Here is a 24,984-nt window from a genome sequence, read left to right as displayed (position 1 = left end):
CTGTGGAGGTCACATGGCCCTGTCTGCCCCTGGAGTTGAGGGTCCCAGGCAGGGGCCAGTGTGCTGAGAGCCTCGAGCTGACCCAGCCCTTCCTCCAGGAAACCTGGGGACGGCGTGGAGTTCTTTGCCCACATGCGCCTCATGCTGAAGAAGGGGGAAGGCAGACAGGGCCTGCCGTGCCCCGAGGTGAGGGTGCCGCCCCCAGGTCCCGGTACTGCAGCCCAGCACGGGGCTTCCCCCTCCTCTCTCTCCTTCCCCCTCCCCCCTGCCCTTGCTCCCACCTCCTGGGGCACCACTTGTCCTCCCAGCCGCAGGCCTAGGGCTCTCCCTGTGATCAAGGCCCTCACCCTGGGCCCCACACACAGGTCCCCCTGCGCAGTGGCTCGCCAGCACCCCCAGAGCCTGTGGATCCCAGCCGTGGCCTTAGAGCCCTGGCCCCGGAGGAGGTAAAGGTGGGGCCGGAATCAGGGGCAGTTGTCTGCAGTGGCCGCTCTCTCAGCCGTTTATAAGCAGATACTGTGTGCACAGGGTCTGGTGATGGTGGAGAGCCAGGGTGGGTGGGTGAGTGAGGAGCGGAGGGGCTCCCAGTGCAGGGCGGCAGAGGTGGGGCCTGGGCTCGGCAGGCAGGAGGGGCTGCTGAGGGCTGGGGGCCTGGGACGTGGCACTGTGGCTGCCCTTCCCCCACCTGCAGGTGGACATGCTCTACGAGGAGGCCCTGTACACAGTGCTTTACCGAGCGGGGACCATGGGCCCTGACCAGGTGGACGACGACGAGGCCCTGCTCAGCTACCTCCAGCAGGTCAGCCCACCCGGACCCCGACAGCTTCCCCACCTCAACCCCTTCCCGACCCACTGACACCATGATCACCCAAACAGCAGGATCTCCCCGATCCATGCACAACACACAGAGATGGCTGAGGGTGCACACAGACACACACGCGCACAGGCTGACAGATGCACCCCTAAGGACGCACCTGGCTTCCACCTGAGTGTGCTCTGAACTCCCCCATCCCCCTGTGGCCCCCGCTCCTGCACATGCACTCGTGTGCCCCTCATCACGCCGACCATCTTCGGGCATGCCCGGGCCCCTTGGCACAAGCCCTCCGCCGCTCCCTCCCAGGCTTCCCCCAACCCTGCACCCGTGAGGACTGAGGTCGGGTGTCTGTGACTGGGGCTGAGCCCTAGGTCCCAGCATGGTGGCAGCCTCGCTTCAGGGGTTGCCTAGGTCCTGCCAACCCACCCGCCCTTCACAGGTGTTTGGCACCAGCACTGAGGAGCACACGAAGACCATCGAGCGAGTGAGGAAGGCCAAGGTGAGGCCGCCGCTGCCTGGGCAGACCGTGACCAGCATGTGCCTGTGTGGTGGGGGCACAGGGCAAGGCCCTGTCACCTCCATGCTAAGCAGGGTGTCTGGGGGGCAGCTCAGCCTCACCAGCCTCCCACACCGCTCTGTCCACAGGCCCCCACGTATGCCTTGAAAGTCTCTGTCATACGTGCCAAGAACCTTCTGGCCAAGGACCCCAATGGTGCGTGGGGACCCAGCAGACCTCGGCTGCACCCAGGCCTGGCAACCGTGGAGGGCAGAGGGTGTGGGGCTGGGGCTGAGGCGCCTACCGTTCCCAGGCTTCAGTGACCCATACTGCATGCTGGGCATCCTGCCTGCCTCGGACACCACGCGGGAGCCCCGTGCGCAGAAAGAGCAGCGCTTCGGCTTCCGCAAGGGCAGCAAGCGCGGGGGTCCCCTGCCCGCCAAGTGCATCCAGGTCACCGAGGTGAAGAGCAGCACGCTGAACCCCGTCTGGAAGGAGCACTTCCTCTTGTGAGGCCCTCGCCCATCTAGGTGTGGGAGGGGGGCTCTGCCTGGGGTCCAGAGTTGGGCTGTGCCTGGAGGGGGGTGGCTCGCAGCGGCTCCCGGTCTCTGTGGGGCCCTGTGGCCACTTTCCAGAGGAGGAAACTGAGACCCAGAGATGGGCGTTGTGCCACCGGGGCCACACGGCTGGCGACACGTGGCGGGATCGGGATTTGGACCTGAGCAGCCTGTCTGGAGAGCTGGAGCTTGTGGCCTGCTCCCTGCTGCTTCTGAACTCCCTGACCCCGGCCTGGGCAGAGCCTCGCCAGGGACCCTCATGGGCATCTCTCTGTTCTCCTTGTAGTGAGATTGAGGACGTGAGCACGGACCAGCTGCATCTGGACATCTGGTACAGGCCCCTGCACCGTGCAGGGTGGGGGGAATGGGCACCTTTTGGGAGGGAGCAGGATGGACTCAGGGCTGGGCTGGGGGCTCCAGACAAGCCAGGTCCTCTCCTCTCCCCACCAGGGATCATGACGACGATGTATCCCTGGTAGAAGCATGTAGGAAGCTGAATGAAGTCATCGGCCTGAAGGGCATGGGCAGGTATGACTGTGGGGACCTTTCTACCCCTCACCTGTGCCCTCAGCTTGGTCATGGGGCCCAGCGCGCGGTGGCTCCCCAGGAGCCTCAGCATGATGCCCACCACCGCGCTGGCCAGGTACTTCAAACAGATCGTCAAGTCAGCCCGTGCAAATGGGACAGCAGGACCCACCGAGGACCACACCGATGACTTCCTGGGGTGCCTCAACATACCTGTCCGGGTGAGTAGGTATGGGGTGGGGCTGGTGACGCTTACGGAAGGGCCTGGGGGGTGTCCCAGTCTTCAAGGGGCAGGGCATTGCCTGGAGGAGCTCCTGCTCTTGGGCCTCCGCTGAGTGCTCACGGTTGCCTGACACCCTCGTTCCCCGGAGAAGGGCAGCCCAGGCCATGTGGTCTCTCCAGGGTCTCACAGAGTCAGTGTGGAAGGAGAGGGGGAGGAGTCTGGTGGGCCTGACCCCCATGCTACCCCCAGGAGGTGCCTGTGGCTGGCGTCGACCGCTGGTTCAAGCTGGAGCCACGCTCCAGTGCCTCGCGTGTGGAGGGAGACTGCCACCTGGTTCTCAAGCTGATCACTACGCAGGTGGGGAAAGTGGGCGTCTCGGTCCTCCACCCCCGCCCGCGGGGCTGGGGCACAGCTGGTGACCCGGGGGGCTCTGCGTTGCAGAGGGACACCGCCATGAGCCAGCGCGGGCGATCCGGCTTCCTGTCCCACCTGCTGCTGCTCAGCCAGTGCTGATTGCGGTGCGAGCACGCAGAAGAGGTAGTGCTGTAGGTGGTGCTGAGTGGGCGTGGCAGGGGCGGGGTCCATATCCCTTGACCATGGGCTGGGCCCCGCAGGCACTGGCAGGTCAGCAGCCGCCACCATCAAACCTGCACACTGGACTACAGCTACCTGCTGGGGCTGCTGGACGACATGCAGGCACACTGGGAGGAGGCGCCCTCACTGCCCCAGGAGCAGGTGGGTGCAGCCGGGGCCTTCTTGCCAGCCATGGCGAAGGGAGTGCTGGGGACTGGGGCTGCTGAGTGCCGGTCGGCGAGGGGCAGAGTCCTGCCTGCGTGGGGGTCAAAGACAAACAAACTGTATGACATGGACTAGAGCCAGCGCTCTGCGGAAAGGAGACGGGAGGCTCGTGGAAGTCACCCCGGGGGGCGGCCAGGACTTAGGACAGAGTTGGGGAAGGCCACCAAGGTGGCGCCCATCTGTAGCTGAGGCAGCGAGAGGAGCGGTGCTTTGCGTAGGCACGGCAGCGTGGGAACTGCAGGGGCACAGGCCCTGCGTGTGCTGCGTGGGTGGAACAGCGCTAATTGGAGGGCTGGGACAGGCGCGGTGCTGTGCCCAGGTGGAGGAGTGCTAATCTCGAGGGCACGGAGCTGGGCGGTGACCATGCGTAGGTGAGGAAGCGGTGATTGCGTGGCCAGAGAAAGGGAGGGTGTTTCTCCTCCTCAGTGAGCGGTCAGGGCTGCTGGCACTGAAGGGCCCTGTCCTCACAGGAGGAGGGCCTCGCTGATAGCTTTTCCGCCTTCTCTGAGTTCGGGCTGCAGCTGCTGCGCCAGCTCCGCGACTACTTCCCCGCCACCAACAGCACCGCTGTCTACCGCCTGGAGCTGCTGCTGAAGTGGGTGCAGCCCCGCGTGTCGGCGTGGGTGGGGGCGGCTGGCAGGGCAGGCCCCACTCAGCGTGCTGCCCCCACCCAGGTGTCTGGGCAAGCTGCAGTTCTTCCAGCCCTCCTTTGAGATCTGCCCCTTCGAGACGGAGCTGAATATGGACGTTGCTGCGGCCCTGAAGGTGTGTTCCAAAGCCCATTGGGGGCCGGCCGCTAGGCCCTCCCCTCCCCTGCCCTGCCTTCCCGTCCCCTGCACCTCTGCACCACAGTCTCTTGCCCACCTCTCCCTCTTCCCTGCAAACCCCCATGCTGTCTTGGTGGCGTCTGTTGCAGAGAGGCAACCGTGAGTGGTATGACAGGATCCTGAATGCCAGGAGTCCCCGAGAGCAGGTGCGGTTGTGGGGGACCCTGGCCGTGAGGGGTGCGGGCAGCCGAGAGGTGGGTACGAGCTAGGCTTCCTTACAGCCAGGACCACAGCGCCTGCCTGGGCTGGTTGTGCTGGCCGACGCCATCTATGATGACCTTCAGTCCTGCTACAGTGTCTATGCCAGCCTCTTCCACAGGTGGGCCTGGCCTCTCAGGGCTGTTCTGGGGCTGGGGTTGGGGCCAACAGAGCCTGCAGGGAGGGCGCAGGTGGATGAGGTATGTCCCTTCCTCTGCAGCATCCTCAATGTGGACGTCTTCACCCTGACCTTCCGGCAGCTGGAGCGTCTGGTGAGCGGGGTCCCTGACCCCGGGTACCCGCCAGGCATGGGGAAGTGGGCAGAGGCCCTTGACTAGGAGGGGCCTGGGATTCCATGCTGCAGGTGGCCTGATTCTGCTGTCCTGGACAGGTGGCTGAGGAGGCGTGGGTGCTGACAGAGGAGCTGAGCCCCAAGATGACGCTGGAGGTGGCCTCGGGGCTCTTTGAGCTCTACCTGACCCTGGCTGACCTCCAGCGATTCTGGGATAGCATCCCTGGCCGGTGGGTGCCCCGGCCCGATCTCTTGCAGACAGACTTTTGGATGAGGGCCCCCGGACCTGTGAGGGGGGCTCTCCTGGGGCTGTTAGTCTGGAACGTGCTGGTTAAGGCATCTGAGTCAGGGCCAAGCCCTGACCGCCCTCCCACTACAGGGACAGCCGCTCTCTGGCCTTGGCTGGCATCCACACCCCATTCCTGCCTGCTGTGAAGCTCTGGCTCCAAGTGCTGCGAGACCAGGCCAAGTGGAGGCTTCAGGGAGCCGTGGACATGGATACAGTGAGAGCTGCCCTGGCCCGAGGACACTGGGGCTGGTCCAGGCCCCCAGCCTCCCCCACAACCCTAGCCTCCCCCACCTCCCCAGCCTCCCTCACCTCCCCAGCCTCCCCCACAACCCTAGCCTCACCCACCTCCCCAGCAACCCCAGCAACCCCAGCCTCCCCTGTCTCCCCAGCTGGAACCTGTGGACCCTTCCTCCAGGCACAGCAGCTCCGCAGCCACTGCTGGTCTCTGCCTCAGTCACATCCAGGAGCTGTGGGTGCGCCTGGCATGGCCTGACCCTGCCCAGGCTCAGGGGCTGGGCACCCAGCTTGGCCAGGTGTGTGGGTGGGCCCTGGGGGTGAGGGGAACAGGTGGGGGAGGTGACGGGGCAGGGGAGGGTTCCATGGTTCCCCACCACCGCCCCCTCCTCAGGACATGTGTGAGGCCACCCTCTTCTACACGGAGCTGCTTCGGAAGAAGGTGGACACTCAGCCAGGGGCAGCCGGTGAAGCAGTGAGCGAGGCGGTGAGTGGCCAGCTGGGGAGGGGAGTCGCCGGGAGGTGGGGAGCCATCACCAGGCCCCGACCCATCGCCGCCTGACCACACCTCCCCCAGCTCTGCGTGGTCCTCAACAATGTGGAGCTCGTGCGCAAGGCTGCTGGGCAGGCCCTGAAGGGGCTGGCATGGCCCGAGGGGGCCCCGGGACTCGAGGGGGTGCTCCCCCGCCCCCTGCTCAGCTGCACACAGGCCCTGGATGATGACCTGCAGCGGGAGGCTCACACGGTGACAGCGCACCTGACCTCCAAGGTGGGTGGGGCCTGGAGACCGCAGCGTGGGGACAGTCCCTGGTGCCCCCTGCCCATGCTGAGCGCTGCTCCTGCCCTCAGATGGTGGGCGACATCCGGAAGTATGTACAGCACATCAGCCTCTCACCCGACTCCATCCAGAACGATGAGGTGGGTGCTGGGGCGAGGGGCCGTGGATGGGACTGTGTGTGCTGGGAGCAGGGCAGAGGTGCGGGGTCAGCCCGGCCTGAACACCGCTGCCTGCAGGCCGTGGCCCCGCTCATGAAGTACCTGGATGAGAAGCTGGCCCTGCTGAACTCCTCGCTGGTGAAGGGGAACCTGAGCAGGTGCGGGTGGGTGGGGTGGGATGGACTGGCCCGTGGTCACTGATGCTGCCCTGCAGGGTGCTGGAGGCCCTGTGGGAGCTGCTCCTCCAGGCCATTCTGCGGGTGGGGCCAGCGGGGCAGGTGCGGCTGGCCCGTGGTCACTGATGCCACCCTGCAGGGTGCTGGAGGCCCTGTGGGAGCTGCTTCTCCAGGCCATTCTGCAGGCGCTGGGTGCAAACCGTGATGTCTCTGCTGATTTCTACAGTCGCTTCCACTTCACGCTGGAGGTAGAGCCCCGTGAGGGAACCCCTCCCGCCGGCCCCCGCCTCGGGCTGCTCTGATCCCTCCCTTTATCCCCACTGGCTCAGCAGCCACTGCAGGGCTGTCCACGGTGCCGCCTCCCGTTAATGCCGAGGTGTGACCTCTGGTGATGGCCTTTCCCCAGCTTTCCTGGGAGCTTCCGATGCCCCCCAGGGTGTGAGAAAGGGCTCTGCCCTGGACTGCTGAGCCCCCAGTGCTGCCTGGGCTCCTTTGTGCTGGGGGTCTCCACCTGTCCCCAGCACAAGCCAGGCTCCCTGACACCTCCACTTTCTTTCCCTGCCCCAGGCCCTGGTCACTTTTTTCCACGCAGAGGGTCAGGGTTTGCCCCTGGAGAGCCTGAGGGATGGAAGCTATAAGGTGAGGCGGGACCCTCTGTGCGGCGGGGGCGTGGATGAGGGGACCGAGTTCAAACTGCAGCCCCGCACAGGCTGTGTCCTTGAGCATGAGGTGGCCCCACGGGCAGTCAGGTCTCCCAAGTGCCAGCGCTACCAGCACCAGGGTCCCTCCTGACGTGCTTCCCCTGCAGAGGCTGAAGGAGGAGCTGCGGCTGCACAAATGTTCCACCCGTGAGTGCATTGAGCAGTTCTACCTGGACAAGCTCAAACAGGTAGGGAGGCGCCCGGGACAGGGTGTTGCCTCTGAGGCTCCCTGAGCCCAGCTGCGCTCACCCGCCTTTCTGCAGAGGACCCTGGAGCAGAACCGGTTTGGACGCCTGAGCGTCCGTTGCCATTATGAGGCGGCTGAGCAGCGGCTGGCTGTGGAGGTGCTGCACGCCGCCGACCTGCTCCCCCTGGACGCCAACGGTGAGCTGCAGCGGGGACGGGTCGGGTGATGGTAGGATGGGGACAGGGGGCTCATGACTGTGCTCCTGCAGGCCTAAGCGACCCCTTTGTGATCGTGGAGCTGGGCCCACCGCATCTCTTCCCACTGGTCCGCAGCCAGAGGACCCAGGTGAAGACCCGGACGCTGCACCCTGTATACGACGAGCTCTTCTACTTGTGAGTGTCCCAAGCCCCAGCCCCGGGCTCCAGGCTGCGGGAGTGAGACTCCCCTGACTGGCCTCTGTCCACAGCTCCGTGCCTGCCGAGGCGTGCCGCCGCCGTGGGGCCTGTGTGCTGTTCACTGTCATGGACCACGACTGGCTGTCCACCAACGACTTTGCTGGGGAGGCAGCCCTCGGCCTAGGGGGCGTCAGTGGTGTCGCCCGGCCCCAGGTGGGCGGGGGTGCAAGGGCTGGGCAGCCTGTCACCCTGCACCTGTGCCGGCCCAGAGCCCAGGGTGAGTGAGCATCCGGGTGGGGGGAGGGGCAGCGGCCTGTCGCCGGCTCCCAAACACCTGCCCATGCCCGCTTGCAGTGAGGTCTGCGCTGAGGATGCTGGAAGGCCGCACCAGCAAGGAGGCGCAGGAGTTCGTGAAGAAACTCAAGGAGCTGGAGAAGTGCATGGAGGCGGACCCCTGAGTCCGTCAGCTGCCAACCCCGGCCCTGGCCCCCACCTCGAGTTCCCTGAAGCATCTTCCAGCTCACTGTGGCCAGCTTTGTGCAGCCAGGGCCCATGGCGCCCCTCCTGTGCTGTGGCGTGTGTGTCGTGGCTGGCCCTGTGGCTCCCATCGCCCTGGCCGTGTCCGTCTGGTGTGTGCTGTGAACCCCTGCACCCAACCCCACATCTGGGTGGCCAACTTGGCAGGACCTGGCCAGAAGCTGCCTGGGACACAGTGCAGGCCACAGTGGGCTTGGCCACCAGGTGCGCTTCCCTGCCCGCTTCCTTGGGCTCCCCGGCCCTGGGTGGGCGGTGGGCAGCTGGTCTGCAGGGACTCAGTGAGTGGCTGTGCTCCCTGCACGACGGGCAATGTGCAGAGGCATTTTTTGGTAGTCACAGCTGGGGAGGGCAAAGGGTGCCACTGGCACTATTGGGTGGAGCTTCCAGAGCCTCCACTCACAGAGGGATGCAGAGGGCAGATGAGTCAAGAACCACACAGGTCTCCAGTCCCCACAGGGCTCCCAGGCCAGGGACGTCACCCAAGACTGGTGGTCAGTGTGAAGGGCTCCATGCCAACTGGCAGGGTGTCCTTCACGCACATATCCGTGGCCACCGGAGACCTGCTCCACAGCCCCGCCAGGCAGAGCCAAGAGTTCGCCCCAACCCTTCCCCAGGCCCAGGGTGAAAAACAGACTCACACACAGCTTCCTGGCCTGCAGCTTCATTGCGAGCGCGCTGAGGCAGGATGCAGAGCACAGCTGTGCTGGAAATGCGGAGAGAACCCGGACAGCTCAGTCCTGCCAGCAGCCACGAGGAGCCGAGACTGCCAGGCCCATCTACGTCCCTCGTGTCTCTAGATCTTCTCGTTACCCAGCCTCAAATATATACGTGTCTGCAACCCTCAGTCTCTCTGCCGTGTCTTGATTCCTTTCCAAACCTCGGCCGGGGCCCTGGCTTCAGCCCCCTGTCCCTGAGTCTGCTCCTCTTCAGAGCAGCTGCTGCTGGTTCCTCCATGCTCGGCGCCAGGCCCCGGGTCCTCAGACGCATCACTGTCATCAGTGTCCGAGGGCAGCCTGGGAGGGGAGGGGGAGCACGTTCCCAAATGACATCCTCCCTGGCTAGCTGGAGGCAACCTCATCCACAAAAAGCTGCAAGCCCAGGACAGATTCCTCTCCATGTACTCTCCAAACCCAAACCTCTCCAGTGGGATGTCCACTTCAGGTTTTCTAGTGAGATCATCGGGGTGTTGTTTACGACACCACCCCCAGGCAGCAGGAGGGGCTCAGGCCAGAGGTAGAGGAGAGCCCTGGGTCTGAGTGATCATGAAATTAAGAAGCCCAAGGACCTACCGGGTGCTGGCCACAGGCCTGTTGGGGTTTCCAGACTCTCTCCCTGAATCCACATCGAAGGGATCTGAGCCGAGAGAGGAAAGTGGTCTGTAAGTGAGCTCGGAGCAGGACCAGGCCTCCGACCCCCCAGGCTTTGGAGGGCCTTGGCTCCCAGCCCCGCCAGGGCTCACCAATCTCCTCCTCCTGGGGGCTCTCCTTGGCACTGGCTAAGAACTCCTGTTCTGCCTGCAGCACCTCCTCCGGGCCGCTGCAGGCTGCGTACTTGTCCAGCAGCTGGCGGTTCAGGTCCAAGAAGCCCTTGCCCCATTTAAACTTCCGCAGCAAAATGACAGCGAGGTCCGGAAAGCCTGATGGTGTGACAAACAAGAAACCCAAAGAAGTAAATGGTCCCCTCGAGTGCGTCCTGATCACCTGCTGCCGGATGGCTCTCCCACGTAACTGCAGGGTCCTCATCAAACATCAGCTCACAGTCCTGAGAGCCCGAACTGCCCCCAGCCCCAGCCTGCACCTCCCCTGCTACAGTCCACACCTCTGCAACCGACCGAGTCCCCCTCCTTGTTGCGAAACGCAAACATTCCCACCAAGACTGCCCCATGCCTCATCTGGGCTTCTTTAGATCAGCAATTCAGTAAGGAGGACACGGAGGATAAGCAGGATTCTCGGGGCAGTACTGCCGTCATGAACGGCACCCCATACGCTGGCCTCTGTACTGCAGTGATCCCATTCCGCCTACACTGCAACTCCACAGGCCGAAAACCTGAAGTGACAGTCGGGGCTGAAACCCTGGTCTGTCTGAACTGCTTCCCTGTCCGTCCCTTACGCTCCTCCAGGGGTGTGTCCGCAGGAAACACGATGCTGGGAGCACAGCAGGAACACCAGGTTGCCCGGTCACGCTGCTGTGGAGCCCCTGGACTCACCTACGATGCAGAAGGTGGCAGCAAAAGCTTCCACGCAGGAAAGTCTGCACGGCCGGCCATAATTTACGGGGTTGGCAGCCACCAGGTAGGGCAGCAGGCGCAAGTGGCTACCTCGCATCTTCCCAAACGGTGTCTCGTCCAGCCTGGCCCAGGAGCAGTCGATGACGGCGACCCCAGACTGTGCCACCAGCTGTCTGCCAGGGACAGCATGGGGTAAGTTCAGGAACCAGTACTACCCAAAGTGAAGCATGCCCCTGGAGAATTTCTTCGCTAGGGATTCAGGGACATCATTCCACCATCCCCAAATATCCTCAAACAGACTTCATGAGCAAGGTTTTGAGGCAGCTGTTTGGGGTACCTAGGGCATGCGTTTATTCACTCGACAAACGTTTATTATCCCAAAACCTCCTTTATCCTAAGCTCTGCGCTATGCAAAGGAGGCAAACTAGACAGACGTTCCCTGCCCACGTGGGTGTGGGTGTGGGTGTGACATACAAGTGCCACTAAACGATCCCTGAAAGGAACCAAGCGCTGGAAATGACAAGCTAGGGCAGGCCTCCCGCGCCTACCTGTCTGCGGGGGACACGTACTGCTTGCCCACGGGGCTGAGCACCAGACCGCCGAACCTGTGGCCCAGGCGCAGGCAGCGCACCAGCCCCAGGCGGGCCAGCTTGCGGCCGGTGCAGCGCCGGGGGTCGCAGTGGCCCAACTCCCACATGGCCAGCGTGCAGGGCAGCGCCGCCGGGCCCGGGCCGCCCTCGCCCTCAGCCGCCCCTGGCTCCACGGAAGCTGCACGAGAGAGAGAGAGGGGCACTCGGCCTCAGCGTGGGACCCCCGGGCAGGCCCTCGAACCCTGACCCGCTCTCCCCATCACGCCTAGCTCACCTTGCAGTGCGGCGCCGACCTCCTCGGCGAAGGCCTCCAGGGAGCGGGTCGGGAGGTGCCGAGGGCGGCCGCCCTCCATCCCCGGCCCGCGCCCTGCCCTCCTGCGGCCCATGGCGTACGCCCCTCAGCCTCTGGACGGGCCGTGCGGCTGCCAGCCCATGCGCGGGGCGCCACTTCCGGTTCCCGCGGTCACGTGACCGTCATTCCACGTGACCGCGCGGCGCTGCGGCGCGATGGCGGCGGGGCTGGTGCGGGTGCTGTTGTTCCTCGGGCTCTCGGCCCGCGGTGAGTGGCCCGGCCGCCCGCGTCCCCAGGCCCCGCGCGCGCTCTGCATCCCGGCCTCCCCGCTCACGGTCTCGCTCCCCGTAGGCCCCGCGCCGGCAGGTGCCGCGAAGATGAAGGTGGTGGAGGAGCCCAACACGTTCGGGTGAGCAGCCTCGCAGCTGGCGGCTCGGGCAGGGGGACGGCCCGGGCCAGTTCCCCGCTGACCCTGCCGCTTCCCGTAGGGTGAACAACCCGTTCTTGCCCCAGGCCAGTCGCCTCCAGGCCAAGAGGGATCCTTCACCCGTGTCTGGTGAGTGAGGAGCGCTGCTGGCGGGCTCGGGGGTGACCGCGGGGGGCCAGCAACAATGGAGGATGGGTGAGAGACCCTGAGAGTTACGGCCCGGAGTCCAAAGCATTGGTTTGTCAGCCTTCTAAAATTAGTGTGGACGTGCGAGAGAATATACCAGAATGTTCTTGTACCGAATTAAAAGTTATCTCCAGACTTAGTCTTTCCTTTTCTTTCCGAGAGGTAATTGCCGTTAATAGTCTGGTAACTTGGCAGAGGCGTTTCTGTGCTTTTACGTGCGTATCCATGCAGCCGGAAAACGTGTAGTTTTTGTAATCTTTGTCGCTTTTAAAAAAAAATCATGCTGCGCGAGTATTTGGCTGATTTGTCGTTGTCACTCGCTGTATGTCTTGGGACGCTTCACGGTGGTGATATAGGTCTTCATTCTTTCTCTTGGTGCTCAGTACGCGATCGGATGGCGCTGCATTTCCCGATTGTATTTAGGTTCTTTACATTTTTTTTGGCCATTAGAAATAGTGCTGTGGAGAACATGCTGTGTAGGTGCCTTGGTTTGCCCTCAGGTGAGTGGTTTCCCAAGGCAGGATTCCGGAAGTGGAATTGTTGGGTCATGAGTATATATGCCTTTTAAACACTGAATGAGTATTAAATATAAGAGACAAAAATCCAAGGATTTTTTTTTTTTGAGACAGAGTCTCACTCTGTCTGCCCAGGCTGGAGTGCAGTGGCACGATCTCTGCTCACTGCAACCTCCACCTCCTGCGTTCAAGCAATCCTCATGCTTCAGCCTCCCAAGTAGCTGGGATTACAGGCATGCATCACCATCACGCCCAGCAAATTTTTGTATTTTTAGTAGAGACAGGGTTTATTTCACCGTATTGACCAGGCTGGTCTCAAACTCCTGACCTCAAGTGATCCGCCCATCTTGGCCTCGGAAAGTGCTGGGATTACAGGCGTGAGCCACCGTGCCCAGCCTCAATAATTTTATTATCGAATACTTTTATGTGTTAGGGTCTGTGCTGGGGTTGCAGAAACGAACACAGATACACCAATACTTGTCCTCAGGGAGCTGACAGTCTCATGGGGAGTGATGGAGGAACAGGCACTGAACAAAGAATTAGGTAAAATACATAGAATAGTCAATGATGAAAAATGCCATGTAGATACGTGAAGCAGAGGAGGGAGTATGTGTATGTGTGTTAGAGTATTGTTTGGGGGATCGCTTTTTTTTTTTTATTTCTAGAGATGGAGTCTTGCTCTCTCACTCGGGCTGGAGTGCAGTAGTGCATTCATAGCTCACTGCATCCTTGAACTCCTGGGCTGAAGCAATCAACCACCCTCAGCTTCCTGAGTAGCTGGGACTACAGGTGCATGCCACCATGCCTGGCAAATTTTACGTGTTTTTGTAGAGATGGAAGTCTCACTACGTTGCCCAGGCTGGCCCCAAACTCCCAGCCTCAAGCAATCCTCCTGCCTTGGCTGGGGACTGCTTTAAATAGGATGCTGAGGAAAAGTTTAAGAAGTGACATTTCAGCCAAAAGCTAAAGGAGAAAAGGGAGTAAAGCTGTGCCTGTTTGGGGAAAGGGATTCAGGAAAGGGAGTGGCCAAAGGCCTTGCGCAGGAAATCGCGTGCCAGAGGCGATTCAGCTGGGTAGCCACAGATGAGCGAGAAAGGGGATCAGGTGGTACCGCAGCTCGTTGGTAGGTTTTGTGGACTTTGACTCCAAACAGATCTTTTTATGGATTTTGTTGTGTGGCTGGGCATGATGGCGCACGTGGGGTTAGGCTCACTTCCCTGAGGCTCAGAGCCATGGGATGTGGCTTCCCAGGGCCTGAAGTGCTGGAGTCGGGCCAACACCTGTCCCAAGAAGCTGGGGAGGAGGCAGGCCGCTGTGTAAGAGCAGTTCCCGACCGAACCCTTTCCAGTAGGAGAAAGGCAGCCTTGGCTAAGGGGACCACGTCTTTTCAGAGGTGAGGGTCCTGGAAAGAAAACAGAATATGCTGGTTGTGGTGGTACGTGCTTGCTGCTCAGGAGGGACGCTGAGGTGTGAGGATCGCTTGAGCCCAGGAGTTCAAGACCAGCCTGGCCAACATGGTGAAACCCTGTCTCTACTAAAAAAACACAGAAACAAAAATTAGCCGGGCGTAGCGGTGTCCACCTGTAATCCCAGCTACTTGGGAGGCCGAGGTTGGAGAATCGCTTGAACCCAGGAGGCGGAGGTTGCAGTGAGCTGAGATCACGCCACTGCACTCCAGCCTGGGTGACAGGGCAAGACTTCGTCTCAAAAAAATAACAAAAAACCCAAAAAATTTAAAAAGACTGCCTTTTATAGTGTTCCCCACCCCCATCCCCACACCTGGGCCCGTCAGGGTTCACAGGTGCATTTGGTTAATCATGTCTCTTTAGTGTTTTAATCTGGAGCAGTTCTTGTCCCACCTTTGGATCCAAGTGGCATGTTTGTTTTCCTGTTTCCCAGTGTTTTTGTTGATAGTGTTTTTCTCCAGACCATTTTTTCCTGCATCTGTGGGGTTGGGCGCGGATAGTCTCCCGCGTCCGTGGGATCGGGCACGGATATTCTAAGTGTTTTTTGTTTTTAATGTGGCACTCCTTCAGCATCAGCGTGTGAAACAGATTGTGCGCAGTGGGTAGGAGAGTGTGTTCTGTGGAAGGAGCAGAGCAGAAAGATAATCGGGCTGAGAAACTCGGGCATGGTGAGTGCGGCCTAGGGCTCAGAAGGTCCCGGCAGAAGAGCCTCTGCCGAGGAGAAGGAAGGGGTGGGTTTCCCAGGGCCGAGGCTGGTGGGGCGGGGCTGGGCTGGGCAGTGGGCACCTCCATGGCCTGGGCCTCCACCGGATGAGTCAGGAGTCTCGTCCCCTGAGAGCAGGAGCAGCAGAGGTTGGTAGGTCTGTGATTTAGAGACAGTATCCTGCTGTGGCATGGACAGGGGATGGGGCATGGTCAGGGTGGTGGTCCTGCCACAGCCCAGCACACTGTCCAGGAGGGAGCTCTGCCTCAGTGGCAGTGGGAGGGAGCAGCCAGCTGGGCAGGAGTCTGGGGCCCTGGCCAGGGGCCTGGATCTGGGGAGAGGTTGGGGAGGAGCAGAGTGGCCCCAGGATCCTGGCTAGAGAAGCCATGGAAAGTGGACTGCAGGGGTCAGGCTGGGAGCTTGCTTTTGGTTGGGGCCAGGCTGGGTCTATGAGGCAGTTCTGGTGCTTGGAGAGGGGTCACGGTGGGCACAGGACTCATTAGTGGGGGTGCGTGAGGTCCAAGGGTGAGGGTGAGGTCCCCGGGGAAGTTCTTGGTGGGGTGTGGGGGTTGTGGAAGTTAGGAGGGTACTGGGACCAGGTGTGGGGCTAGGCCAGGGAGCAGAGTGGGAGGGAGGACCCCCTCGAGAAGGGACTGCTTCCCGCCGAAGCTTGACCAGGGGCAGACGGAAATGAGGGAGTCTAGGCTCAGCCAAGCTGATGGGGCCTTGAGGAGCTGTGGCCTCGGGCGCAGGGCCAGCTGGTGGTAAGGCCACGTGGGCCCGCAGGAGCCAAAGGAACTGTCGAGTGTCCTGGCCATGCAGACTGTGAGCATGGAGCCTGCAGGTGACGTGCGGGCGAATGAGGAGCAGAGGAGGAGCCTGCCGGCAGGGGTGATGGCATTTGGGGGTGGTGGTGTTTGGGGGTGGAGACTCCGGCTCAGGTCTGGCTGTGTCTGGCTGAAGGAGTGGAGGGGCCGGACCCCACCCCTCTCAGGAGAGCAGGCTGCTGAGACCTGAGGGCTGGGCGGAGGGGAGGGGCCGTGGCTGGGGTTCTGGTGTGGGCCAGCAGCAGAGGACCCGGGGTACTGGGCACTGCCAGTTGGGGGCTTGTGGTACCATCCCCTGCAGAAGGCTGCACCCCAGCCAGTGGGAGCCCCCTGAAGCTGTGGACAGCTTCCAGGCAGAGGCTTCCTCCCAGCTGCAGAGCCAGGCCAGGGCCCGCCACCCTCACGCAGCCCTGTTTGGACGGATGGCCCTGCAGGTGCAGAGCTGAGCCTGGCGCCCACGCCCCTCCTGGGGTGTCTCCAAGTCATGTCTGCCGGGGGTAAGCCTGGGAACGCGAGTTCCCAGGACACAGGAGCTTGACCAGCCACCCTCCCAGTGGGAGTCTATGAGTGGCAGATGGGCGAGGGACACGTCAGGGTCTCGGATGGCTCCAAAGGCTTCCCTGTGTGCCTGTTGGGCAGAGCCCTGGGGCCAGACTGGAGGGGCCGAGCCCCAACACCCCAGGCTATGGGACAGCAGGCATGACAGGGCTGAGGTGGAGCCCCCAGTGGACAGGCTGGGAGGACAGTGGGTGAGCCTGGGAGTAGGGGCCACCCAGATGGTATCTGACGAGGAAGGACCAGGATCTTCCTATATCCACAGCCCCTGAGCAGGGCAGCCGGGCCATCTTGGTCTCCATCTGTCTTGGGAGGGGACAGCCCCAGGGGTGAGTGGAATGTCAGGGAACAGAAGGCCAGGCTGGGCCAGCACCCTAGAGGTCCCTGTGGCATTAGCCTCTGCCCTCCGGGGGCGGGGGCCAGGCTGAGGGTGGCATCAGGCTCCTGGGTTGGCCAGTTTCCCAGGGAACAGTCACCCAGCACCTCGTGTGTATTTTGGCTTTATTATTATTTTTGAGATGGAGTCTTGCTCTGTCGCCCAGGCTGCAGTGCAGTGGCATGATCTCTGCTCACTGCAACCTCTGCCTCCCGGGTTCACACCATTCTCCTGCCTCAGCCTCCCGAGTAGCTGGGACTACAGGGACGTGCCACCTCGCCTGGCTAATTTTTTTGTATTTTTAGTAGAGACGGTTTCACCGTGTTAGCCAGGATGGTCTCGATCTCCTGACCTCGTGATCTGCCTGCCTCGGCCTCCCAAAGTGCTGGGATTACAGGTGTGAGCCACCGTGCCCGGCCTTGACTTTATTAATACAGTAAAACTGCAGAGTTTAAAACATCAGTCTAACTGAGGCATCCTCTAACCAGTGCACTTGCTGCTGCAGCGCAGGCCTGACAGGAGCCAGGGGCCAGGTGTCCTCCCCGCCTCCACAGCCCACGCCCCAGCCTTGCCCACAGCCCAGAGGATGGCCTCGTGGCTGACAGTCTCGGTGGGCGCTGGGACAGGTGCATACCCAGCCAGGTCCCGACTCCCCAGCGTGCCTGAAGAACGGGGTGGCTGCTGTGGCGTCTTTTACTGACAAGTTGCCACTGGCCTTGATTTGTACACGCCCTCGCTCTAGCACTGCCTGTGGCCAGCCTGGCTGGAGGGTCGAGACGCTGCACACCTTCCCTCTTCCCCTAGGGGCTGGTTACACTGCCCTGCAACCGTCAGCACCATCGTCTCCACAACTTGCTCTGTCCCCTTCAAACCCTGGCTCCCCCAGCCCTGGCACCCACCATTCTGCTGTCTCTGAACTTGGCTGTTGCAGAGACGCCACACAGATGACCCGTAACTGCACACGACCTTCTGTGTCTGACGGACTCCTCTTGGCACAGTGTCCCCAGGGTCCCCCAGGCTGGAGGCTCTCAGAGCCTCATTCGTTTTTACGGCCGAGGACTGTCCCACGTGAGGAGAGACCACGTGTTTACCCGTCGTCTGGACACGGGCCTGGCTTCCAGCCCCTGGCTGGAAATAGGCTGCTGTGAACTTGGGCGTAAATACTGAGTCTCTGCTTCCAATTTCGAGAGTAGCTTTGCTGGATCTTGTTAGAATTCCATGTTTAGCTTTTTGAGGAACCACCAAACTGTTTGCACGGTGGCTGCACCATTTCCCGTTCCAGCCAGCGTTGCACAGAGGGTCCGGTTTCTCCACATTTTCACTAGCACTTTGTTTTTTTTGCTAACAGCCATCCTAATGCGTGTGAGGTGGTACCTTAGGGTTGTCTTAATTTGCACTTCCCGAGTTAATGATGTGGGATCTTTTCAGTGGCTTATGGTCTGTTTGTATTGTTTGTATGTCCTTTTTTTTTTTTTTTTTTTGAGATGGAGTCTCGCTCTGTCGCCCAGGCTGGAGTGCAGTGGTGCAACCTTGGCTCACTGAAACCTCCGCCTCCCAGGCTCAAGCAGTTCTCCTGTCAAGCCTCTCAAGTAGCTGGGATTACAGGCATGCACCACCACACCTGGCTAATTTTTATTTAGTAGAGACAGGGTTTCTCCATGTTGACCAGGCTGGTCTCAAACTCCTGACCTCAGGTGATCCACCCGCCTTGGCCTCCCAGAGTGCTGGGATGACGGGCCTCTTTGCCCATTTTTAAACTGGGTTTATTGTAGGGCTGTGGTTCTTTATATATGCTGGATATGAATCCCTTACGTCTATGATTTGCCAGTGTTTGTTTTCTCCCATTCCGTGGGTCTTTTCACTCCCTTGATGGTTTTTTGTTTTGTTTTGTTTTTTCCATACAGAGTGTGAGTCTGTAGCCCAGGCTGGAGTGCAGTAGCACAATCTCAGCTCATGGCAACCTCTCCACCTCCCAGGCTTAAGCAATTCTCCTAGGTCAGCCTCCTGAGTAGCTGGGACTACAGGCGTTTGCCATCACGCTTGGCTAAATTTTTGTATTTTATTAGAGACCAGGTTTCACCATGTTGGCCAGGATAGTCTCAATCTCCTGACCTCGTGATCTGCCTGCCTTGGCCTCCCAGAGCGCTGGGATTACAGGCGTGAGCCACCGTGCCCTGCCTCTACGCCGGTCTTTATGCTAGTATCACACAGTTTTGATCATGACCGCTTTGAAGTAATTTTTGGAATCAGTAAGTGTGGGTCTTTCAACTCTGTTCTTTTTCAAGACCGTTCGATGATTTGGGGGTCCTCTGAGACTCCCTATGAACTTCAGGATGTGTTTTTCTATTTCTGCAAAAAATGTCATTGGGATTTGGATGGCGTTGCATTGAATCTGCACATCACTATGCGTGGTAGTCATCTTAAAAATATTAAATCCATCAGGGCGAGCGTGGGGGCTCACGCCTGTAATCCCAGCACTTTAGGAGGCTGAGGCAGGTGGATCACCTGAGGTCAGGAGTTCAAGACCAGCCTGGCCAACATGGAGAAACCCTGTCTGTACAAAAATACAAAAATTAGCCAGCCGTGGTGGTGGGCACCTGTAATCCTAGCTACTGGGGAGGTTGAGGCGGGAAAACTGGTTGAACCCAGAGGTGGAGGTTGCAGAGAGCCGAGATCGTCCCATTGCACTCCAGCCTGGTGACAAGACTAGACTCCATCTCAAAATAAATAAATAAGTAAATAAATAAAGGGTATGGATGTTTCCTCTCAGCCTTATGTAGTGGGTGGCAATGTTTGTACATGGGTAATTGTGGTGTCTTGGCACATGGACCCTTGTGTCAATATATAACGTATTTGTCTCTTGTAATTTCAGCCATTCCAGCTCTCTTTTGGCTGTTTACATGAATACTTTTGCATACCTTCACTTTCAACCTGTTTATGTCTTTAAAAGTTAGTCTTTCAGGCGGGGCGCAGTGGCTCACGCCTGTAATCCCAGCACTTGGGAGGCCAAGGTGGATGGATCTGGAGGTCCAGAGTTCAGACCAGCCTGGCCAACATAGTGAAACCCCATCTTTGCTGAAAATACAAAAATTAGCCGGGTGTGGTGGTGCATGCCTGGGATCCCAGCTACTCGGGAGGCTGAGGCAGGGGAATCACTTGAACCCAGGAGACAGAGGTTGCAATGAGCTGAGATCATGCCATTGCATTTTAGCTTGGGTTACAGAATGAGACTGTGTCTCAAAAAAAAAAAAAACCTGATGCCTGATGAGGTGAGGTGGAACAGTTTCATCCCAAAACCACCCATCCCCACCCCCGGCTGATAGAAAAACTGCCTTCCATGAAACCAGTCCCTGCTGCCAAAAATATTGGGGACCACTGGTTTAAGTTCTGTAGATATACAGACCACAGCTAGAAAAGTAACTGGCATTTAATTTACCCCCGTACTAGGGCCCTTCGTCTCCTTCCAGCTGAGCTGCTGTCTGTCTACTCACTTCCCCGTGGGGCACATGGGCCTGCAGGTAGCCAACTCCTGAAGCTTTTATCTGGGAATGTCTTCTTTTTTGTTTTTTGGAGACAGGGTCTTGCTCTGTCATGCAGGCTGGAGTGCAGTGGCACCATCTCAGCTCACTGCAACCTCCGCTTCCCGGGTTCAAGCAATTCTCCTGCCTCAGCCTCCCGAGTAGGTGGGACTACAGGTACACACCACCATACCCAGCTAGTTTTTTGTGTGTGTTTTTAGTGTAGACACGGGGGTCTCGCATTGTTGCCCGTACTGGTCTCGTACTCCTGGCCTCAAGCGATCTTCCCGCCCTAGCCTCCCAAAGTGCTGAGATGACAGGTGTGAGCCACGATACCAAGCCTGAACTCTCATTTTTAAAGGGCTGTTAGAATTCTCGGTTTTGTCAGTTTCTTCCATTGAATGGGACCTGTTTTCCTGTTTCTTTGAACATCTTGTGCTTTTTGTTAAAAACTGGTCCTTTGAAAACAGACTCTGCCAGTCTTTGCAAACAGGTTCTGTGCACGGAGCCTGGGGATCAGCGTGAATCTCTTCCAGGGCCGGCGCATCTCCTCCGACTCTCGGGCAAGTGCTTCAGCCTGGTGGAGTCCACGTGAGTGCAGGGGAGGTGCGAGGTGGGCTGGGGCGCAGCCTGGGGACCCCCTCATGCCACCTGTGTCCCCAGGTACAAGTACGAGTTCTGCCCATTCCACAACGTGACCCAGCACGAGCAGACCTTCCGCTGGAACGCCTACAGCGGGGTCCTCGGGTGAGCGGGGCCGGGCCGGGGATCCCAAAGCAGCAGTGCGGCTCCCCCGCCCGGCCTCACGGGCCGTGCCCGTGTCCCCGCAGCATCTGGCACGAGTGGGAGATCGCCAACAACACCTTCACGGGCATGTGGATGAGGGATGGTGACGCCTGCCGTTCCCGGAGCCGGCAGAGCAAGGTGAGGCCTCAGACGGGAGCCCGGGACGAGGGGCCCCAGCCTCTGCAACACACCCACTGGCGTGCCCTCCCCAGGTGGAGCTGGCGTGTGGAAAAAGCAACCGGCTGGCCCACGTGTCCGAGCCGAGCACCTGTGTCTATGCACTGACGTTCGAGACCCCCCTCGTCTGCCACCCCCACGCCTTGCTAGGTAGGGGTGCGGGACGCAGTGGGGGCCGGTGGGGTCAGCCATGCACGTAGCCCTGCAGTGATGGGGGCCAGGGTTGGGACATGGGGCACAACTGAGTCTGGCTTCTCTTGGGCCCTCAGTGTACCCGACTCTGCCAGAGGCCCTGCAGCGGCGGTGGGACCAGGTGGAGCAGGACCTGGCCGACAAGCTGATCACCGCCCAGGTAAGCATATGCTCGGGGTTGCCCCTGGCGGGCCCGGCTGGGAGCTGGGTGCTGCCCCTGCATCCTCCATCTTCAGGGCCATGAGAAGTTGCTGCGGACACTGTTTGAGGACGCTGGCTACTTCAAGGCCCCAGAAGAAAATGAACCCACCCAGCTGGAGGGAGGTCCTGACAGCTTGGGGCTGGAGACCCTGGAAAACTGCAGAAAGGTGCCGTACCGGGGGGAGGTGGCAGCACACAGTAGCCTCCCGCCCTGCCCCACCCCCACCCCAGCCTTTCCCTTGAACTTCGTGTTGTAGGCTCATAAAGAACTGTCAAAGGAGATCAAAAGGCTAAAAGGTTTGCTCACCCAGCACGGCATCCCCTATGTGAGGCCCACAGGTAAGTCACCTGTGGGGAGGGGGCCAGGCCACCATCGCACCCCCCACCTGTGGGTCCAGGTGAGGACCGGCCACCTGGTGTTTTGGCAGAAACTTCCAGCTTGGAGCACTTGGGCCACAAGACACCCAGAGCCAAGCCTCCAGAGCGGCTGCGGGGTGACCCAGGACTGCGTGGGAGTTTGTGACCCTGTGGTGGGAAGGCAGAGGTGGACACGGCCGAGAGCCCTGGAGATTGGCTGGTAGGACCCCCAGGGACCAGCTGGCCAGGCTTGTGCTCAGAGAAGCAGACAAAACAAAGATTCAAGGTTTTAATTAATTCCCATACTGATAAAAATAATTCCATGAATTCTGTAAACCACTGCATAAATGCTATAGTGTAAAAAAATTTAACAAGTGTTAAACAGTTCACTACAAGTAAATGATGATAAATCCTACCTTCCGGGTTAAAATTCCACTCAAACAACACTCATCTAAATACTCAAACATACAGATCGAGGCTTCCAGAAATGAATCCACATGACGCGTCCACGCGGAACAAGGTCTGCTGACCACAGTTACACACGTCACTGTTTCACGGCTAATGTTGAACACTAGAGTTACAGACGACAGGCAACAAGCACACACAGAACCGGCCACCACCCGGCTCCTATGTCCAGTGCCGGCCATGGCCACAGGTGGGAGCCACTGGGCCCGCCTCCACGGGGCACCTTCCAGCCACTGCTGTGTGCCTCGGCCACCGAGACGGGTGAGGAAGGCCCCAGGGCGGGCAGCCCCAGGGTCTTGCCTCCGTTTCCAATCCTGGCAGCACCGCCAGCCATTCTTTGGTCTTCCCACTGCTCACCTGTCCTCAGAGCCAGTACAAATATGGGGGAGCAGGTGTCTCCGCTGTCCCCCAACCCCTGGGGCTCCCAGCTCCACCACCCCAGAAGCTGATCCATGGAGATGCCCTGAGGGGCAGCCGCCACGTTGTTCCCAAAAAGAGCAGAGCAGCCGGCAGACTAGCGCTCAGCTGCTCCCGACAACCGGGAGACGTCTGGGCAGACACCATATCCCAGAAAAGACCAGAGGCCCGAAATGGGAACCCCGAAATGGGAACCAAGTGCATAAATAATAAAAACAGAGGATTTTACACATCGATGACAGTAGCACAAAATATACGTAATTTCTAGATACTGAGCTAATAAATCATCACTATAATTAAAAACAAAACAGATTCACTAAAACCAAGTCGATGGTTACCTGCAGCAGTGGACTAGCTGCGGAATGCCACGGATCCACTGCCTTTAAAATGACAGAATGTTGCTATCAGTTTGTCTTACGTTAAAAAAGTTCTTAAACCTCCTACTGTATTGAATACATTCTGATTTGGTCACTGATAAAAATTTTTTACCCTAGACGTTTTGCACTTTTAAAAAATGCTATTAAAAGTCTTTGGCAAAACCACGGGCAGGGAGGAACACGTCGATGCTGCTGCCTGCTCTTGTGCCCTCACAACCCACATGGCCCACAGAGAGCCAGGTCGCCGTAAATCACAGACGCCTGTTCCTGCTCCTCAACTCCTAGGGACAGTCCCAGCCCTGAGCAGAAGGGTCAGGTCATCGCGGGAACGCGTTCTCAGTCACGTTTCTGCTGCGGCCGGAAGCCACTCTGTCGCTCCAGGGCAGACAGGCCAGGGGACGCAGCAGAGCCGGGACCTTGGGGGGCCACTTCCCCCGTGTGCTCCAGGCCACTAAGAGGCTGTGACTGGGTCCTGGTGTGACCTCGCTGGCCACATGGATGAGCTCCGATACTAACTGGCAGTACGGGTCAGGTGACTCTCATACACCCGGCACCCTGGCGCACACCACCGCTCGAGCGTCTCCCACACAAGCAGGATGGGGGTGGCCACAGGGGCTGGGGAGCCAGCCACTCTCCTAGTTCACTGCCTGACCCCCACCAGGACGCCCAGCGATGTCTCCAAGGAGCTACAAAGCACCATTGCCTAGGACAGATCTAAGTAATCAGAAGACAGCTTTTCTTTTTTTTTTTTTTTTTTTGAGCCGGAGTCTCACTCTGTCACCCAGGCTGGAGTGCAGTGGCGTGATCCTGGCTCACTGCAACCTCTGCCTCCCGGGTTCAAGCGATTCTCCTACCTCAGCCCCCCGAGTAGCTGGGACTACAGGCGCCCGCCACCACGCCCGGCTAATTTTTGTATTTTTAGTAGAGACAGGGTTTCACCATGTTAGGCAGGATGGTCTCAAACTCCTGACCTTAGGTGATCCACCTGCCTCAGCCTCCCGAAGTGCTGGGATCACAGGCGTGAGCCACCGCGCCTGGCCAGAAGACAGCTGCTTAAAAAAGAATTCTAAAACCTCTGATGTCTGATCCCTTCTGCTGCATTTTTCGTTAGTACCAAACTGTCTTTCAGAGGTTCAAGGGAGAAAACAAAACCAATGATGTTCCTTCACTTGTTTAGCAAGGCACAGGCGCATAGGAAAAGTGGCCACGGATCACAGAAATGCAGGACGGAGCTCTCTTCCTCCCACGCCACGAGGCTGGAATATCAACCCTAGTGCCTTGTGCACACACAGGCTCGGGAAAACGAGCTCCTTCCATCAAGTTAAAAACATCTAAATCCATAATCACTCTGCTTATAAATACTATGCACTTAATGGGAAAATGTAAAAATCCTAGGTCTTACTACTAGATAAACGCTCATTTCATAAGTACTAGTTTCAGAATATGAAATCTAATATATTCAGCATACTATGAATTGACAATAAACTGATATGAAATATTTAAGTTCACAGTACACATATAAAGCTTCATATTATCGCATATTTAAAAAACAACATAGAAAGCAGCTTAGAGCAATTTATAACCTCTAAATTCCTCGGTTTACAAAGTGCTTTGAAAGACCCCAGCTCCCAGTGGTCCAGTCACAGGAGTGTCAGGACCACAAACTGCTGTGATCACAGCGCCACGCGGACCCCTGAGGCACCAGGCCCCTCGAGGACAGGCAGGCGGGTTCTGTAGGTTTGCCTTTAAGGTTTTTGAGGAAAATACCTTGAAACCGTCGGTAGGGCTAGATAGGTGACAACGTGTGACAGGAAAGCTGTCCGGCCGAGCCCAGGCGGGGGCTCCCAGCCTCATGATAACGGCTGAGCGCGGGCGGGGCTCCCAGCCTCGGTCCTCACATCGGTGGCACCAGAGGTGAGTGACGATGTGTCTGTGGTTACGAGCACTGGAGCCAGGGTGCCCAGCAGGAGGTGGCTGTCCCCGCTGAGGTCACCACCGCAGGGGCTGGCCCTTGCAGTAGGGGCACTCGGGTGCGGCGGCCGCACACGGCTCACAGAGGACACGGTGCTGGCAGGGCCGCAGGACGGCACCGTGGGCCCGCTCCCGGCAGGCCACGCACTGCTTGGCGCGGAGCTGGAAGATCAC

General features: G+C 59.4%; 4 protein-coding genes across 15 annotated transcripts in view; 2 read left to right on the top strand and 2 right to left on the bottom strand.

The window, feature by feature from the left end:
* Nucleotides 1–9,029, top strand: part of BAIAP3 (BAI1 associated protein 3) — a 14,266-nt gene extending 5,237 nt beyond the window's left edge. Inside the window, 31 exon segments of the mRNA XM_031658611.1 lie at nt 99–186; nt 366–446; nt 692–799; nt 1,254–1,313; nt 1,460–1,526; nt 1,624–1,819; nt 2,154–2,198; nt 2,318–2,395; nt 2,511–2,613; nt 2,865–2,972; nt 3,057–3,350; nt 3,884–4,008; nt 4,088–4,178; nt 4,330–4,386; nt 4,462–4,559; nt 4,659–4,710; nt 4,830–4,960; nt 5,110–5,233; nt 5,409–5,552; nt 5,648–5,740; nt 5,831–6,022; nt 6,103–6,171; nt 6,268–6,347; nt 6,505–6,613; nt 6,933–7,004; nt 7,174–7,254; nt 7,330–7,450; nt 7,522–7,645; nt 7,720–7,925; nt 8,003–8,389; nt 8,845–9,029. Of these exon segments, the coding sequence (XP_031514471.1) occupies nt 99–186; nt 366–446; nt 692–799; nt 1,254–1,313; nt 1,460–1,526; nt 1,624–1,819; nt 2,154–2,198; nt 2,318–2,395; nt 2,511–2,613; nt 2,865–2,972; nt 3,057–3,350; nt 3,884–4,008; nt 4,088–4,178; nt 4,330–4,386; nt 4,462–4,559; nt 4,659–4,710; nt 4,830–4,960; nt 5,110–5,233; nt 5,409–5,552; nt 5,648–5,740; nt 5,831–6,022; nt 6,103–6,171; nt 6,268–6,347; nt 6,505–6,613; nt 6,933–7,004; nt 7,174–7,254; nt 7,330–7,450; nt 7,522–7,645; nt 7,720–7,925; nt 8,003–8,106 (3,301 nt within the window). The 3' untranslated portion in view covers nt 8,107–8,389; nt 8,845–9,029.
* On the bottom strand, nt 8,831–11,452 carry TSR3 (TSR3 ribosome maturation factor). Its single transcript, XM_003916320.5, has 6 exons — nt 11,277–11,452; nt 10,961–11,180; nt 10,392–10,585; nt 9,645–9,821; nt 9,475–9,538; nt 8,831–9,198 (listed from the first exon to the last, which is right to left on the bottom strand). The coding sequence occupies exons 1-6, from the start codon at nt 11,386–11,388 to the stop codon at nt 9,027–9,029; spliced, it is 939 nt and encodes a 312-aa protein (XP_003916369.1). The 5' UTR covers nt 11,389–11,452; the 3' UTR covers nt 8,831–9,026.
* On the top strand, nt 11,452–21,995 carry GNPTG (N-acetylglucosamine-1-phosphate transferase subunit gamma). Of its 2 annotated transcripts, none has more exons than XM_003916319.3 (11): nt 11,452–11,561; nt 11,646–11,703; nt 11,783–11,850; nt 20,404–20,458; nt 20,531–20,614; nt 20,698–20,791; nt 20,866–20,980; nt 21,100–21,182; nt 21,259–21,390; nt 21,481–21,562; nt 21,652–21,995. In XM_003916319.3, the coding sequence occupies exons 1-11, from the start codon at nt 11,510–11,512 to the stop codon at nt 21,744–21,746; spliced, it is 918 nt and encodes a 305-aa protein (XP_003916368.1). In that variant the 5' UTR covers nt 11,452–11,509; the 3' UTR covers nt 21,747–21,995. The 2 variants fall into 2 exon arrangements, with proteins under 2 accessions (XP_003916368.1, XP_009193901.1); XM_009195637.3 differs by having other exon boundaries at nt 11,472–11,561; nt 20,338–20,458.
* Nucleotides 21,856–24,984, bottom strand: part of UNKL (unk like zinc finger) — a 49,718-nt gene continuing 46,589 nt past the window's right edge. For all 11 annotated transcript variants that reach the window (XM_031658619.1, XM_031658617.1, XM_031658613.1 and 8 more), the window contains one exon: nt 21,856–24,984. In XM_031658619.1, coding sequence (XP_031514479.1) covers nt 24,829–24,984 — 156 coding nt within the window. In that variant the 3' untranslated portion in view covers nt 21,856–24,828.

The sequence above is a fragment of the Papio anubis genome, chromosome 18, assembly GCF_008728515.1.
Source record: "Papio anubis isolate 15944 chromosome 18, Panubis1.0, whole genome shotgun sequence".
Taxonomy (NCBI): domain Eukaryota; kingdom Metazoa; phylum Chordata; class Mammalia; order Primates; family Cercopithecidae; genus Papio; species Papio anubis.
Note: the sequence above shows the minus strand (reverse complement) of the source record. Positions and strands in the feature narration are given on the sequence as shown.